The sequence below is a fragment of the Sander vitreus genome, chromosome 7 (assembly GCF_031162955.1).
Source record: "Sander vitreus isolate 19-12246 chromosome 7, sanVit1, whole genome shotgun sequence".
Classification (NCBI taxonomy): Eukaryota; Metazoa; Chordata; class Actinopteri; order Perciformes; family Percidae; genus Sander; species Sander vitreus.
In genome coordinates this window covers 13458833-13477232 of record NC_135861.1, presented here as the reverse complement: position 1 = coordinate 13477232, position 18400 = coordinate 13458833, and the positions used below count along the sequence as shown (strand labels likewise).

The 18400-nt window shown below is 40.9% G+C and overlaps 1 protein-coding gene across 1 annotated transcript in view; it reads right to left on the bottom strand.

The window, feature by feature from the left end:
• phactr3a (phosphatase and actin regulator 3a) overlaps positions 1–17942 on the bottom strand; it is a 37269-nt gene extending 19327 nt beyond the window's left edge. Inside the window, exon 1 of the mRNA XM_078253940.1 lies at positions 17840–17942. Within this exon, the coding sequence (XP_078110066.1) occupies positions 17840–17942 (103 nt within the window). The remainder of the gene's footprint in view (positions 1–17839) is intronic.
• Between the last annotated feature and the right edge of the window lie 458 nt (positions 17943–18400).

Here is an 18400-nt window from a genome sequence, read left to right as displayed (position 1 = left end):
ACCACACCCCACTTAACCAGCTTGTCAGCACATTCAGGAGCATTTGGATCTCTCCCCACATGTACACAGTGAGCACAGCCCATTCCCAAGTGCCTATGGTGGGCAAACTGCTGTGACACTGACAATCAGGAAGGCAAAGATTATGAGTGAGCAATGAATACAACTCTGAATCTGTATGTGGCCTTTTCAGATTTTGCGATTAAAGGGATTCACACGGAGGGATGGGATCATATCAATGGCATAGTTTCAGCAGTGAGGTTGTTTGAGGCAAGGCCTTGCTCTGATAGACCGATCTAATGTGTGGATTTGGGTTTTTAAAGCTCTCTCTGTAGTATTAAAAGATAAATTAGAATAAAACAGCACTCCAGTATGAATCTAGTAGTTCACTGGGACTCAAATAAAGTCAATAATGTTTACACTTTTCATTCAAGTACATTAAATATTCAAGTATTTATCATCTTATTTTGCAAGCAGCATCAGCACTCAGATCTCTGGAATAGGAATGCTGAAAAGGCCTTGAAGGGTTGTCAAATGAGTCAGAAAGTACTTTTTTACTTCTATTACTATTACATAACAAACAATATTAATTACTGCTTAAAAGTTGCAGTAAAGTTCCATTTCGGCGATCTGTTCAGGTCATTATACTGTAGCTTCCTTTTGTAGCCATTCTAGCATCATGGCTTTGATTGATGGCAATGCTGACCTGTCAGTTGGTCTGTCAGTAGACATTCATGCTAAATTCAGGATGAACTGTGACTATGAACTTTGGGGATCCTTTTACTTTCCTCTAGCGCCATCATTAGGTCATCAAATAGTCCAATACTTTACTTTACGACCAACGTTGCCAGATTTCTGATTATTTACATATTTGTACGTTAATTTTGCCCTTTGTACGATGGTCATCAATAATGCCAAAAGTGCCATAATGCACGATAATTTGACCTCTGCTTCTGGCGCACCAGCAGAGGATGTAGCAGCCACAGACAGCCATTCGGAGGTGGGGCTTGAACTTTGTCGTATGCTATGTTCAAGTCGGGTTGTTGGTATGCACCAGTAAGTAAACCGTTTTCATGCAGAATATGAACAGGCCTTTCAGTTGTATTGTCTTGTAATTCAATTTTGTGGGAGTAGGCTATTACAAAAATTTGTGATGGACTTATGGACACATACCCTCTTCCACACATCATAGCTTCGTCAGCTTGCTTAAAAAAACCCGGTATAGGTAGATTTGTAGGAGTGTCAAGAGTCATGTTTTGTAAAATTGCACATTTACATCTATTTGTTCTCATGGTTATGACTACAATAATTGTCCTCAATATATTATGGTTATTTTAGATTTCTTTATTTGAAAGAGACAACGCACATTAACCAACATGAGCACAAAGTCCAACATGTGAATGTTTTAAGCCTTTGGCATGATAGTTTAACATTTCCCATCTGGCAACGCTGTTTATGACCAATTACCTGCAAAAGTCATGACATTCCCATCAGCCTAAGCTCTACTTGTATTTAGTGCTGATTAGCAAATGTTAGCATGCTCATTTGCTAAACTAAAATGTTACTGGTAAACATTATACCTGTTAAACATGAGCTTCTTAGCATTGTCATTGTGAGCATGTTGCCATGCTAGCATTAGCATTTTGCTTAAAGCAGGGCTGTGTCTCAGTAAAGCCTCAAATAGCATCACAGCAACTCATACAGCATGGCTGTAGAATATTGTTACTATACTGTCCCTGCTGCAGGCACCTCTGAACCAAACCTGTGGCTAGTTACACAAAAATAAATCTCACTGTGCAACCTTTCCTGCTCAACACTGTGTGTGTGCTTCAGTGGTCTCATCACAGCTATAAATAACATTAGACCGACCCTTGACTCCCATCATCTTTATCAGGCCACACAGTGCCTTGGTTCCTCACTAAAGCCACCCTGCTCCTTCCACGCAGGCAACTGACAATGTGCCCTTGAATAGACCACCTCCTTACCCGCTGCCACACCAGCTAACCTCCTCACTTTACCCCCCTGGCTTTACAACTGTGCTGCCATCTGTCTGTAGCCCTGCTGCCTCGGGGGCCCAGGCACAGTCAGGGCACACAGTTAACAACTCGCAGGGAGAGAGTGAAGAGCAGGGCTGAGGCAATAAAAAAATGAAAAGAGTATGAATGAGGGACAAAGGCTGAGATCAAGAATGGTAGTCAAGTGCAGAGTGATTTAATAAAAGGAAAGCAGAGAGAATATCACAAAATGACTCTTCATGACTATTCAGCCTCTAAAAAGAGCAAAGTCCACCCGACACAGACTTTAATTACTTTTGAAAACCTTGTATCATAAAGCATTCTTCGAGATTTATTTTGTCACTGCTCTGAATTTTGTCCCAGACAAATTCCTCCTATGTATAGATTTGCAATTCCAATCACCTAACATGACATCATGACTTCGCGTAAACATACACGCCACTTTCCTAAAGCCAAGTGGCGTGTTATCTCTATCGTGTATGTCTGCCGTATACAGCATGTTGTATTTTGAGCAATCCGCGTGTATGTCTATGCCCTATTGACAATGAGGACATACGTCATGGTAGCTTGCTGTCACGTGACGATTTGGGAGGTGTTTGAGCCAGCCCACTATTTTGGGATCCTATGCTATCGGTTGCCAGGGGCAACAGTGTAAGAGCGACACAGAGACGGAGCAGGAAAGACGGCTCGAGGAATTAGCATCACGGCAAACGGGTAGGGTTTAGGAAAACAATAACGTGGTTGGGTTTAGGAAAAGAAGAACGGGGTTGGGTTTAGTAAAAGAAGAAAGCGACAGTTGACTTTGGGGAAATGTGACACGCGGGACACAATCCCTGCTCTCCTGGGTGAAAGTCCTGTGTTTTACCTATCCACCACCCCGAACAACCTCCCTACGCGAATTTTCGCCCTTTCATACTACTCGCTACGGTGTAAATTCACACGCAATTGCAAGGTAATGTAAGTCAATGGAGGCCAAACGGCGTTGATAAACATGCTAAAAAGCGAGTATGCGTCTTGATAACACGCCAATAATGGCATACGAATTGGCGTGTCATACATACGCCACTTCATGAGATCAGTCTGAATCACCAATATTCATCCCATCAAACTGTGTTTCAAAATACATAAATAATAAAATGACTAATGAGTAAAAGATCTTTCTTCTCTTCAGGACAGTTTTATTATAAAATGCATTTTCGACAATTCAATTCGTTTATTTCCATTTTTCATTCTGCAATGTTCTTCATTAGGTGAGGAAAGAATAGTCGTTTCTCAAATGAAAGTCCCATCTAGAGTACAGCATTCTCATTTTACAATGAGAATTAAATTAAATTATGAATATTAAAGAGTAATAAAAACACCTTGTATACTCTACTGAGCGGTCCATATTAACCCTAATAAATAAATACGTTCTGGCCAAAACAAACCAAAACTAGCTGTGCTTCTCAGGTAAATGCATTCCGATGACTCATCCAAACATGTATCTGCGTACCGTAACTTGTTTGGGAATTAAATTAGTTTCTGGGAAAAGCGGGTAGTCTGCAAAGGTCAAGCCTCCAGATCATCAAAGTGATTACAGCCCAAGTGTGAAACTCCAGCGTGTGGGCTACTGTCATCAACAGAGTGAAATGATGTCAGTGAAGCCAGCAACCAATTGAAAATGCCTGAGGCCCTTGTTTGCTACCATATGTTGGTGTTGAGAATGAGGACTAGTGGGTGGCTTCGTGTGTAAGCCTTTGCTGCAGCATCAACAAGGAGAACTAAGAATCCAGTTCCTTCTCAGTTTCTGATGAAAGGCTGTTTCTCTGTTTTCACTCGTCAGCTTCCATGAAATATGGTGGACAGATAGATGTTGGGACAAGTACACATCATCTACCTGATTCGATTTTGGTGGTGAGTACAGGAATGTTCTTTATGACTTTTGTCAAAACTGAATTAGCCTCATCAATTATAAGCAAGTGCATATTAAAGCCACACCAAAGATTTTTTTGTACCTTAAAATAATGTTTCCAAAATCGTTTCAGTGGTTCATCAACTCGTAACAGGGTGAACGGCACTTCTGCATTTGCTTTGCGCCCCTCTATCGGCTATAACCGCACTATGCAAGTTTGCCAGATCGGGTAGCGGATCTGTAGTTTGAATGAGACAATTCCGCTTCCAAACTGTAGGGGGACCGAAGAGGAAAAGTGCTTTGATGTTGCTTTAATATACAGTATACAATCTATATATATATATATATATATATATATATATGTGTTTATACATTAAGTATAGCTTACTTGTCATGGAAGTACAGTACTACTCCACCTGTAAATTGTATAATGTGTTCTATGGCTCTGATGAGCTTTGTCAAGTCTGATAATGATGACACCTAGTATGTCATCATGGTTATGTGGGTTCAGCTTGGAGACTTTTAATTGAAAGCCTCTGTTAGAAAGCTGGGAGCATGGCGTTTGAAAATGTTATTTGAGCTTGACTTATACTCAGGACTAACAGTCTAACAGGATGTCTCACCCTCTGTTCCTTCACAACTCACGGCCTACCTCTTTAAAGCAAAACATCTTCATTTAACTTAAAGTCAATTATGCTAAAACCTTTAAGCTCAATCTCTGACAACTATCTCAAATGTTGATGGAATCGTATAATGTTCATGAATAATAGTTTTTTCAAAGTGCCCTAAAGCTGGGTTTTAAATCTTAAGTATTTTTCCACAACATTATTATCTTATATTATTATAACTATATTCATTAATAAATAAGCAACAATCACAGTTAAAATTCCCCACAAAAAAACAAAAACATCCTTAGTTATTACTTCTCAAGTGTTTAACAGTCAGAAACTCATCTTCAGCTTCATCAGGACTTTGTGGGGGTGGAATGGAAACAACATACTAACTGTCATCACATTTTGATATGAATGTTTTTCCAACCGGGCCTAGCCCACTTCAAACCAAGTGAGAAAAGCACAGACACAAACACAAAAAGAGAAATCTTAAGTGAAATAACCAAAACTGTTCAGGGCCTTAAAGTTTATATTCTCTTTTCATTTTTCATTTTAAGTAGCTTCTGTCTGTTAAAATAAGAAATAATATATTTAATATAAAATTAACTGTAATCAGACTGAATAAAAACACTGCTTATAAGGAATTACTCAGAATATGGATGACTTATATGACACATTTACACACAGACACACCTTTTGCATGTCATCAGCCATCACATTCACGCAGTGGGCCGAAAATGTTCCTGATAAGTGCTTTTCCTGTCAACCACACAATAGGTCGAGCCTCAGAAAATGTCATTCCAACCTGCTCATCCAACAACAACCACTAGAAGAAGAAGAAGACCCCTGAATGTGTCCAGAAAGACATCTAGTCCATAGTTAAGTGTTGGGCTACGTTCCCATTATAAGAGATCTCATCCTATTCAATCAAAAAGCTCCCTCCAATCAGGTAAAAGCTTTGGTTCAGCCTTTGTATCTTGGGCTGCTCCTGCAGTCTATCACATTAATCTAACAAAGATTCATATTGACTCATTCAGCTCCTTTTATATCTTCAAAAGTGCTGCTTGCAAAATATTTCCCTCTCCACAGAGATGGTTTCATTATTAAGGTTACACTTTTAGACGCTGATAACTAAAAAGTGGTGGCCGGCCTTGACTTTCCAAAGATTTTCCCAGCAACAAAAAGGTCACAGCTTCAATGTTGCAACGTGTCGATCAAAAGGATATTCAAGCGTCCTTAAACAATATCCTAAACAGTCTTTTTTAATTCCTCGAGATAACAGTGAATGTAAATATGGCAGTCATTGCTTCTTGGAAGCAGCCGCTACTCACAAAGTTTATGCTCAGGTGAGTTCACCATGGGTCTTCAATGGGGTGTAGGCGTTCAGACAACGAGGCTAGTTATAGACACCAGTGTCAGAGTCAGGTGGGTGAGCAATGGTGTGTAATTTGTTCTTGTTATTTCCACTGATTTAGGTCAGTGCCTGAAACATTTATATAAAACATACGGAGTGTGTGCAAGAGACAGAGAGGGAGAGCATAGGAGAGTAAATATTCATTGCACCCACAATCTGTGTGACTACATGAGTGTGTCTACATGTTTTTGTGTCTAAACTTGATACAGAAGCTGATAGCTCAGTTCCACTGGGCTCCCATCGCTCTGCAGGGAGGAGAGCACATCACGGTCTCCAGGCAGGAAAGACAATGGGAGATGCACAGAGGAACAGTACAAATCACCACTGTTAGCACTGTAATCTTCAAACAAGTTCCCACGGCAAGGATCCCACTCACATTGGATTCCCTCAAGTGTGCGAGTGTAGGACGGTTTGGGCCTATTAAAAACAACTTGATGTACCAGCCCGAGCAGTGGCTGGAACTAGAGCCAGGGAGCCATTTTTCATTATGTTATCGTCTGAAAAGCTGTGTTTATCCCATGTGCTGGACCTCAAATAGATCATGCCCAGCCAGGATGAACAGTGGCCAACAGCTAATTTTGTGATGCCAGACAGCAGGGCATGGAATTAACACCTGACCACCCGCCAAATGCGGGTGAATTTTGCAATTGGTGGGTAACACTGTCAATCTACCTGCCACATTGGCAGGTAGCCAATGAGAATTAAGTGATTCAGACGCGTAACTATCGGTAAGCAGGATACACGTTTGCTTATGGGCCTAGTCCAATCAGGGGCCCGCATCACTGGAAGACATTGATTGACAGCCAGGGCCCCCTATTGCATTTTCATTACTCACACCAGCAGTCCCACGTGCAGCCACTGACCAAGCGGGAGTGAGAACGGGTAAAATTAATTTCCTTGTTTCTGTTATAAAGGCAAGATGTGACTCGAACATCTCACATTTACCATCAAAACGAACAGCGAAAGACACAAAACATTTCAGACCGTCCTGCCAACATGTATACATTGTAACATCAATGTACGCTGTAACGTTTTTTTCACTCTAAAGTCAGCGTCTGCTGTTTCAATACTGTCGGCTGTCTGCAGCGGGCGGGGCTGTTGCTCCGTTTCCCCCGCGACTGACGCACACACACACACACAATCACACATGGTGGATGCAAGGGGGTAAGCTTCGCTTCAGAGCTCGAATCTCCTATGGCGCCATTTTGATGCTACAAAGCGATCACCCGACGTTAGCATTCCATTGACTGCCATTCATTTTGACGTCACTTTGACAGCGAATAACTTTACATCTGAAGCGTTTAAAGACTTTATTTGTCCATTGTTTATTTCTAAAGAAACACGACAATGTATAAAAAGCTCCATTACCTTGTACCTCACGTTATGGCTCCGTAGTATACGTTTTTGTAAAAATAGGCTAACGATTGTGTCATAACCACGCGACTTACTGTCGCATAGTAGAGGAATTACCGTACAGTACAGGAGAAGCTCGCAGACAGTTTCGACTTACATTAGCTGTTTAAGTTTAATTACTAATGTTAACTAGCATTTTAGTTAGCAATAATTAGCCTGTGTCCATGTTATCTCCTTACATATACCTACGCTCTCCGTCTCTGCAAGACTGGGAATGATTGAGATTTCTCTTGGCACAGCTACCAGAAGACTTACAACTTTCAGACAGGTTGCTCACGTCACATTTACGTCGTTTCTCTCAGTTGGAGGCTGCGCAGTAACGCTCAGCGCTCACCGGAAAAGTGCTTCTAAAGGCCTTCACTGGTCCCATCTGTTGGTCCATTCTTATATACTGTCTATGGGTGGATGCAGGAAAAAACGCAGATGAGATGTACAGTTTGACCTAAATTGAGGACAGCTACACTCGTTATTGTAAGTGCAATGATAAGTTAAAGTCCAATAAGTACTTTATTAAACCGTATGAATGTGTGTCCCAGGCCAGGATAGGAAATTAACTAACAATGTAAAGATCAACAAGCCACTGACAATGACAGATATGTTCATATTTGATTCATTCAATAAATTATTATTTTGTGTCTTAAATCCACCAGCCGTTTTCATATTATACCAACATTTGCAGCATCTTGAGCCTTTTTGGTAAGGTTCCTAGGAAATCTCAGCCCAGAGTAATTAATTTATAGTAATAATTATTATTCTACCCAAAACGAGTTTCCTTTTTATTTATTTATTTATTTTTAAAAACTATACAAAAAAAATTGCAACTTTTTTGCAACAACTCATGTGTTATGGTGCGCATTCACCAGTGTTTTGTTGTTGTTGTGGTGCGCGTAGGCTACTCCTGATTTTGTCAGTCATCTCATCTCTTATATGCAGTGGCGTAACGAGCCAACACCGGGCCCCTATGCAGGATTATCAAGGCGAGCCCCCCTACTACAGCATGTGATGACAGCGCAATGTCCACGAGTAGGCTACCATCAATAGGACAGGATAGGATCATAGAGACACAGTAATTCCTGTTTTTCACCTTTTATGAGGCAAAAAAAAAACAACTGGCTGGTAAAACGTCACTGTGGCAGGTGGATTTAAAAATCCACCTGCCACAGTGGCTGGTGGTCAAAAAAGTTAACTTCATGCCCTGACAGACAGTACAGACATGAGTCAGTGCGCTAATTGTCCAGTAACCTCATTTGTCAGGGACATCCAGATATACTTAATCAGGCCATGCGTTACATACATGGTTGTTTTTGTCATTATACCATGTAATAACCATGTCAATAGCCATCTCATGCATATCATGGAAGACATACGGAGAACATGGGGTCAAACAAATACGCTGCCTGCTGGTTCTATTTAGAGATCAGAGATAGGAAATGTGATGTGTGTAATATATATTACAACAGTCATGACTGCAGTTAAAATTATGGTATAGTAAAGTATTGGTTTTCTGCCTCCAACTCAATTATAAACACCTACAAGTAGATCCAGATCTAGATTTTGTATCTCTTGCCTGAAATTATGTCAACAGAAAGAAATTGTTGCTGTTTTGAACATTTGTTTAGGCCTGGAGCAGAAATGAGTCAGTCCTACAGTAGAATTTGTTGTTAGAGCTGTCTGGGACTGATGACAGAAGGATAACTGTCCACATTCACTTGTGTGACCACAAAAGCTTCCCTGCAGTCGCTGAGTGCCAGAAGGATGCTGCCGTAAAAAAAAAAGAAGACATTATCTGGTATAGTCGAACAGGTTTGGGCCATATGATGAAACAGTGTTGATGGAGAAGTTGCTAGAAGCCACTTACTCATCAATAATGACAAACTCTGTACTACAGGCTTGGCCACAGTTCTAATAGCCGTTTCAATAAGATTGGATTTGAGCTTTTGGCTTACATGGATGTATGGGATGATTAAATTAAATAGAATTTGTGCCTGGATCTGCACAATGTGCTTTCCTCATTAATGTGTCATCCGTGCAACAAATTTTTTTTATTTTTGGGTCGCTTACTTTCCCAGCAGATCAAGAGCTGGCTAAGTCAAGGCATCTGTGATCCAGAACAGACTTATCAGTACACCGAACACGGCCCTGCTCAGTTCAGCAGCCTGCTGCAATGCAAAGGCTGATGCTGTCCATGGTGCTGAAACTCCCTCTGCTACAATAAATCGAAAACAAAAATAGAAGGCTATGTCGGCAATTGTCACTTCTCAAAATCCACAAGATGCATTCGCACATTTTAAAATATAGAGTGAACTATTGAGTATTTATTATGTGGGGGATATTGAATGAGTGAAAAGTGGAGTGATTTGAGACTCTCTAACCCTTCACTCACTTCCCTCCCAGCTACTTTTTTTTACCTCACATACAGTCAGTCCAACAACAAAATGAAAAGCTTCTATTCATTTCCTTTTTATGACTGTATTACTTCTAGTACAGTTATCTGATCTGGCAATGTATTTAATTTACCATCTCCTGAGAGGCCCTGGCAGAGATGTTCAATAACACTGTAGTGTAAGTGCCTATCAAACAGTCACTCTATAGAAGGCCTCACACCACTTTCTTTTATATCTGCGGTGGTTTAAAGTCTGTCAGTCTGCCTCATCAACCCTCCCTTACTTTAGAAGCTTTATCTGCTTTGGGTTCGTCTTCTTTCTTTCTCCTTCCATCCCTAATTTATTCGTCCTTCCTGCTGGTCCCCTATGTTTCTCTGTCCCAGACAGGAACGTTTATTGGTGATGGGGCTCGGGACTCCCCTCTGCCCTCTTCATCTATCTCTGACTGAATCTGGCAGGTTTGTTAGGAGAGAGGGACACAGCGGCTATGAACAGGTGTGAGGATAAAATACATTGATTTTCTGTGTATGAGAGGAAAAGAGGGAGATAGAGAGACACCAGGAGTGCTGCTCTGGGAGAGGTGGGAGCAAGAAGGTAAATAGGACTCTTTTTACTTTTTTATTATACCTGCCTTACATAAAACAGCTATAATCAATATTTTTATATTAACGGTAAATCACATGACTACTTGAATGAGAGAAGAATTGTATGCAATGATGAACCCACACATTGCAGTTCCCCTTGCGTCTTTCAGTCCTCAGTCCTGTTTTGTTTTTAGAACTCGCCATTTAACTGTTCTGGTTCACTCTCACCGCTCTCATTGCTTTCGTCTTTAGTTGTTTTTGGCAGCAACAGGCAGCTCTTTTCAGCGATAAACCTCTAAAAACCCTCTGTACGCTACCTGCCCAGCACCAAACGACAGAGACGTTAGCGACTAGCCGGTGAACATAGTGGAGCATTTAGCTGCTACAGCGGCAGAATTTTTCTATATATAGAGTGAATATTTGGCCCCAAATTTGCAGGGGAGAGAAATTAGGTAGGCTAAATTGAGGAAAATGTTTATGCACAATGTGAAAACAAGAATGTGGCTTTCCTGGTATCAACGACGTAAATGATGGTTTTGCATATTATAGAAAAATGTCACAATGAGAAAATAAAGGGCATTTTCCTGTCTATTGTTACATTTCATTGTCTAAACAACTGATCGATTGATAAAAAAATAATAGAGTTATTATATAGAGAGAATTATTTGTCTTTCATCAGGTTTAATTTTTTAACAAAATGTCTTAAGGTTGTCATGTTTTTCAGCAGATTAGCAGATCACGTAAATCTCTGATATTTACTGAGTTTACTGAACGCACCAAGAAGTAAGCGTTGCCAGAACAGTACCTGCTCACAACAATAACTGAACTTAATAAATACAACCAAATATTCCCCATGATGACCCATGATCCATCTCAAACAGGTTTCAAGTCTCTGCAAGTTGATTGTCACATTTGTATTAGCATTAATGGCTGCTTGGATGTACTGTATGATGCATGCAAAAGCTAGGGTGAGTATATGAGAAAAATATCCCTGAAGAGAAAATAATATAGATTAAGGTACAAAGAGGAATTCTGTATTATTGGTGGAATCACTTTTAGGTCTACATAGGATCCACAGAAAACGTTCCAGTATGCAGAGGCTTTCCAAATCAGACCCACACAGTCGCCGCCTCTTTGTTAATGGTCTCCTGTAGACTAGGCTATCCATCATCTCAATGTGGCCAGTTAGCAATAGGGACAAGTTCTTGGCTTTTTTTCAACAAAGGCCACCTTCTCCTCATCTCTTTCTCTCTTTGCTCTGTTTCCCTCTCCTCCATCTCCTCTCTGCCTCACTAATTAAGTCTCCTGTCCTTTTCTTCTCCTTTCCTTCCCAAAAATGTCTCCACTGTTCTACTGACTCAATACCCAGCGGAGTTTCATCTTTTAGCTCTTTAACCTTCACAGCATAGTACATGCAACTTCCTGAACTCCATTTAACCTCAGCCTTTAAAGGCTAAATAGCTCCATTACATACTGCCTTTAACCTGGGGTCTCTGACAGGTGTTGAGGGCACAAGTTTTTTTTTGCAGGATGGTAGGGGAAGACTAATCCCTGATTGGCTCGCCCTGACATCCTTACCCTAACCATAACCAAACCTACTCCTCTTGCCTAAACATAACCCTCCTCTTGCCTAAACCTAACCAACCCAACCAGAGCAGGCAATGAGTACTAGCCATTCAGGGATGACTTCCCTAATGAATATTCATGAGTCTTCCCCTACCATCCTGCAAAAAATAATTTCGCGTTAAGGGCTGCTTGGGTCTTCATTCTCTGATCTCCAAGGGCGGTCCGTTCAACTGCCTGTCTGTCTCGTTCTAGCATACAATAGGCGCAACCATACATGGCTAAAACACTGTCAAATGCCTAATCTGCTCCTGCATCCACAGAGAGCAGGCATGATGTAGAGCTTTTGTTGTTGTCATCATTTTTGTGCTCCTTTTTCATGGTCGGCTGAAAGACAGTGAAGGCGTCCACAGAGAACAGAGCTCAGCAAGGCGTCCAGATGCAGCTTATCCCTAGTGTCAGTACAGTTGGTACAACATGCAGATATGTTACAGACAGAGAGGAGAAGGTAAGACTAAAACAAAGCAAAAATGCCAAACATCTACTGACTCCAGCTTCTGAAATGTACGTATTAGCTGCGTTTGTAAATTGAATATCCTTTTTGGACAGTTGATTGGACAAAACAAGACATTTGACAGCTATTTTGTAATGAAATTGTGATGGTTATTTTGACTAAATTATGTTCCCACAATTCTCTGACATTTTACAGACTAAACAATGAATTTAAAAAAGAATGGATAGATGAATAAATTATAGTTAGTTGCAGCCATCTAAGAGACAATGAAGAATAAATGTGTCATCCAGTAGAGATGTTGCTATGCAATTTCTACAAATGTACTCTGTTAATACATCTGATAGAATTAGGCTATTGTGGGATGTGTTGCAAATCAGTGAGTGAGTATTTAATGCACTAATTATTAGCCAAAAACAGGCCTTTCCAACTTCTTATTTTCACAGTTCAACAATTGTCCGATACAATTGACAGAAACCTAACCATATCAATAAGCTGGTGACAAATAAAAGGAAAAACTAATAGTAGGAACAGCTTCAATTCTTCTTGAAATTGATTCTCCAAGAATTTAACTGGAGGGATGAACACCATTCCTCCACGTCACTCCAAAAGGTCTGATGACTGTGAAGGCCACAGCATATGAAGCATACAGCATACTTTTAATTAAACCATTTAGGTACTGCTCATACCCCGTATAGAAGTATGTTTTTAAAATAATTTATTTAGATTGGTATATAGGTGACTGTATAAAAAAACTAATAATATTATAGAACATTTCTCTTAATACCGCCCATCCTTACCAAGGACAGTAAACAATAAAATGACTGATGAGCCAGTGCTTGTACCCGTGGACTGAAAGATATGTTTCATATCTTAAAATTCCAGCTTTAAATCATACAATCCTTTTCTTCCCACAGTCTCAACTACATCAATTAATAATAACAACATTTCATGATGGTGAGAGCAGATATTTTGTTAGGCAACCAGGAAGCTAATCTCAGACTCTAGATGGCTGAGTGTTTCTCCTTGGCCTCTGTGGGGACCTTTATAGCATCATGGAGGAAACAAATAGCTCTCCAGTGGCTACTACTAACAGGTGGCCTTGACTGACTCACAGTCCCTGAAGGCTGATCCTGACGAACAAGTAGTGACACTGGCGTGAATTAGAGCTACGCTACTGAAAATACAAAGTAAGAGCTTAATGAGGCTGGACTTCCTGTAGGTGCAGGTGGTTCTTCTGACGACCAAATCTAGCTACAGTATATCCTGATACTGTAAGCTCTGTGTGTCTATCATCTCTTTGTGTGCTTCTGCATATTGTGTTCTCCTTGAAGACAGCTGAAGAACAATTCAACAACAAAAGGACACAAATTCACGTTACTCGCTGTTACTGTGAGAATTAGGGCTGCACCTCATGACTTTTCTAGTGTCGGATTCTCACTTCTTCCCATTTATTTTAGAGTGAAAACCTCTCAGTCACTGTTGCCGTTTTATCCACTTAGTAACACATATGATCCACAGCCCAATGCAACAAGTTCAGGGTCTGTTTCTAAACTCTGGAGGTTGAAATCATTCAGAAAAACAGATAGAACAGAAATGAGGGGCACATTATATAAGACCTGCTGACTTTCCCATATTTACTCGTCAAGGCCTGTCCTGAGCATAAGGGAGGCATTATGTACAAAACACTGCTCTGGTTTGGGGTGAGTCATCGTTACGGCTCAATATCAGCTTTCACAGGGTTTGATATATCTCCTTGTTCATGGGGGGCTCCATTTATACCTGCAATCTTCAGAGATTATTCTGATGTGAGATTTTAGAGGATTATCCAGGTATCAGTCAGACTGACGAAGGAGGATGTGACCTAAAAGATCCCCGATCAGCGGGCCTGGTGATATGAGAAAGTGTCCTATAACCGAACAAATTGGGTCTGACTGTCCTGACCATGCAAGCTGAGATCCAACATGTTGAAGTTGCCTTGAGCAAGATGACAAATTCCTGTGAGGGACATTGTTGTTTCATTTACCCTGTACTCTGACTTCTCAAATGGGAGGGCAAGTAAAAAGCGATTTTCTCCATTACAGCATTTCTTGTTACGCAGGGTTTTCACAAAAAGAAATAGATGGTCATTTGCACCTACAGTATTGCTAAAACGATAAGTCGATTAATCAAATAATTGACAAAAAAAGTGTTTGATCATTTATTTCTTCATTGTGTAATTTAGGGAGCAAAAAGGCAAAACATTTGTTAGTTCCTACTTCTGAAAGAGGAGGATATGCTGCTTCTCTCTGTATCATTGTACATTGAATATTTTGGGGTTTTTGAAGTGTTAGTCCAACAAAACAACCAATCTGAAGAAATTCTCTTGGGCTCTGGGAAATTGTGATAAGCATGTTTTACTCTTTTATGACATTCTATAGAGTAAAAAGCTGCAGCCATATCTGCACTGTATATATATATATATATAGGCCTGTACTGAATTATTTTTTACATTCCCTACTCACTACTGATATGCGTTAGGCCGGCCACACGCTGGCTGCGTCGTGTGAGCGTGTCAGCTGCATGGCGTGTCCGTTTTTATTTCGGCTCCCATGTTAACAGGTTAGAGCTTGCACACTGCCTGCGTGACATGCACGTCTCAAAAAATAAACGAATGCATGCTAGAAATAGAACCGACGCCTATTTTTCACATGACACGCAAGCGTGTGGGAAGCGTTTCCAGGCAAAATAGAATAGGAAAAGATCTTTATATTTAATTTTGACATGAATACAATACTAATAAATGACATGTTGATGTTTGAAAGTCTCTAGGTTTTGACATAAATGCAGATATAAATGTAATTTTAAAAAAATTATAATAATTATTGATTTTCAAATATTGCACCTGTCAATACAGAACAAAATATTATATAGCCTATTTTGCCGTCAATACTGCAGACGTTGTCTTTGCTGTAATCAAATCAGTATATATTTATGTTTAACATGAAGTATACTGCTTGAGTGCAGTAAATCAATGGGAAACATACATGTGTACAGACAAGGCTAGCAGCAGCAGCGCCGCATCAGACACGTTTCTGGTGTGTAAAGACAGAAAAATCCACGCAGCGGCCACGCAGCTGACACGCAACAGAAACACCACGCTCACGCGATGCAGCCAGTGTGTGGCCGGCCTTAGATGTAACTCTATTCAAACTTCCTGCCTGAATCTTCCTCACCAGTGCTTCTCTAGCTGTGCACATCCTTCTATAGGACAGAGGAATTACTAAGTGGAATGAAGGCACAGGGACAGCCCTGCCTGGACACGCTCCCTGTTTGCAAAGCTTCAAGGTGTCCTCTCCGCACCATTACCTTGGTCGACACTGCAATGACTAAGTGGAAGTTTGAGTGAAAGTGACATTTTATTAGCAGAAGAATCTAAAGGGTCCTTGTCTGAACAAACTGACTAAATAAGTTTTTATACTGCTGCTCCTGTTACCAGACTTACTGTACGTTCCTAAATATATGTGAAATATAAATCAGCAGCTCAAAGAGGATGTCTCCATTCAGTTTCCTTTCAGAATAAAAGATTAAAGCAACAATAAGAGAAAACGTTAAGTCATTAGTAACGTTAGTCAAGCCTAAGTAAGCACTTTGAAAAAGGATTGGATTGTTGGACAGCAGGATTGACTTGTCCTGCTGTATCACTACTGCACCTTCTTTTCGAAAGAAACATTGCTAGGATTCTCTGTGTTTGTCTGTGATGGGCTGCTGTTTCTATTGACTCTTCTCCCTAGTGTTGAGTAAGTGGATGAATACAGTGTCAGCCTCTGCAGCTGCAAGGGCCACTGTGTTGGAGGAAAAAGGCAGTCCTCGCCAAAGTAATCCCTTGGCAAAGACTGGTGTCCCAGACACTAGCGCAGTGATGATCCACACAGAGAGTGGGTGGGCGATGTTGTGTACTTTGGGTCACCAGACACTGACATTGTCCTTGCAGTGTATTGACAACTGTATATACATCTTTGACAGTAATGCAGTTGTGCATATTCCAGCAACAGAGGCTGATATTCAGTGTTCCCTAATAGCTTTAGCTCTCATCACTAGCAAGAGATCTGCCAAGCTGCTGGGTTGTTTTTTCAGGTGTGTCAATAAACCCAGTGTGACATTATCACATCCTCCTATGTGTGAATTAAATCCTCCATAGGAGGGTTGAATTCAGTAAGGGTTCATTAAAAATGTGCTATGGGCAGTTGATGATTGCAGGCAGGTGTGATTTGAGAGATGTGGAAAAATAAAGGGCCACATTAATGAACAGATGAAAGGTGAATTTTTTTTCTGAATCATTCAGTCAAGTATTCTTCGTGTGTGTAAAACTCATCATGCGTAGGACTAAAGGCAATGACTCTTTCCAAGCCCACACAATATGTCCATAAATAGCCTTACTTACGTAAAAAATCAAACATATTTGCACTGAAGATAAATTGGCAATGTGAGAAGAATTGACAGCAAACACAAGAACCACATGAAGTCTATTTGCAGGAGATCATCAGAGAAGTGCAGAACATGACTGCTCCCTAGTGTTCTCCTCTTATTAATGAAAGATCAATTAATTATTCCATATGCAGGGGGATGACTAAAAGACCACAGAGAGATAAACAAAGGCTCCATGTTGGAAAGCACACCTGCAAGATGCATGAATTGGTGAATTGATCGCGTTTGAGTGCATGGCTGTGCTGAATTAAGGGTATTTCCACCCATAGCCTACTTCATGTGGATGGCCGGTCATTGATCACAACAGCAGAGATCATTTCAGTATGAGGAAGAGGGAAGGGTGTGTATGTGTGTGTGGAGGGGTATCTGTCAATATGCGGTGTCAGAGCTTAGGCTGTAATACAAACAAGATGTGCTTGTCCTTTTGAAAATGCAACACACCAAAACCTAAAGCCAAAACCCATGTGTCTCATGAATAACCAGGTTATAATGCTGGCAGATAATACAACAACGTTCAGACTTCATGGACCACATGCATGCGGATTATGTGACGATAAATATACGCTCAATTGGGAGGTTGGCACCATGCAGAAGGCAAGATACTGTAAATGTTGCACGCGTTAATATCATATTAAACGGCCTCCACGCTGATTCCCAAATAGGCCTACTACTTGCAGCCCAATGGGCTACAGGCGTCTTTCTAACCCGCAAATCTGGAGGGGCATGCAGTCATTCATAGACGGCACGCTGATTTGGCACATTCATTTTCAATTTGCAGCTCCACGATTCAGTGGTAGGCTACAGCTTGAATATACTACGTCCAAGGTTGAAAGCATATGCGCTAATTATCCCTTGGTGTTTCGATATCCCACTGGGCAAGCAATGATGCCTTTTGGACATCGCTACATCACCAAAGAAGCGGAATCATAAAAACACTTGCATATATAGGCTAGCAAATAAATATCCAGAAAATGTCGCGTCTATCTTACCTGTGCCATGAGCCAAATCGATGCCCGGTTCGGTGAGTATGTTCGGGTCACTTTGAGATCTGCCTCGTTGCAGACAGCCGTCTAGTCCATCCGCTGTAGCCATGGGGAGACAGCACAGGAATCCTGAATAAAATATTGAAAACTCAACCAGAGGCAGGCAAGGTCAGGAGGAAAGGAGCGAGCGAGTGCAGATTTAATTCGCTCTGACAACAGCCGCTTTGAGCATCTACCAGGGAGCCATGGCTGAGCAGAAATTCCGTGTGTGTGTGTGTGTGTGTGTGTGTGTGTGTGTGTCTGGGCTGTGTGCACGATGATGTGTGGATGTGGGAGGGGTGATATGCCCCCGATGATGCCCGTCCCTATCCAGCAACAAGATCAAAATATCCGACACACATTGATACATTTGGAGCTTATACTGCATATTTATATATTTTATGGTGACAATATATTGGCAACACAGTAGCCTATGCTTTTATGCTCCCCCTTCATCGTTTATTTAGGGTAGGCTAAGCTTTACTATAGGTTAAGCAGCCCCGGTAACGCTATAAAATGCCAGATTAA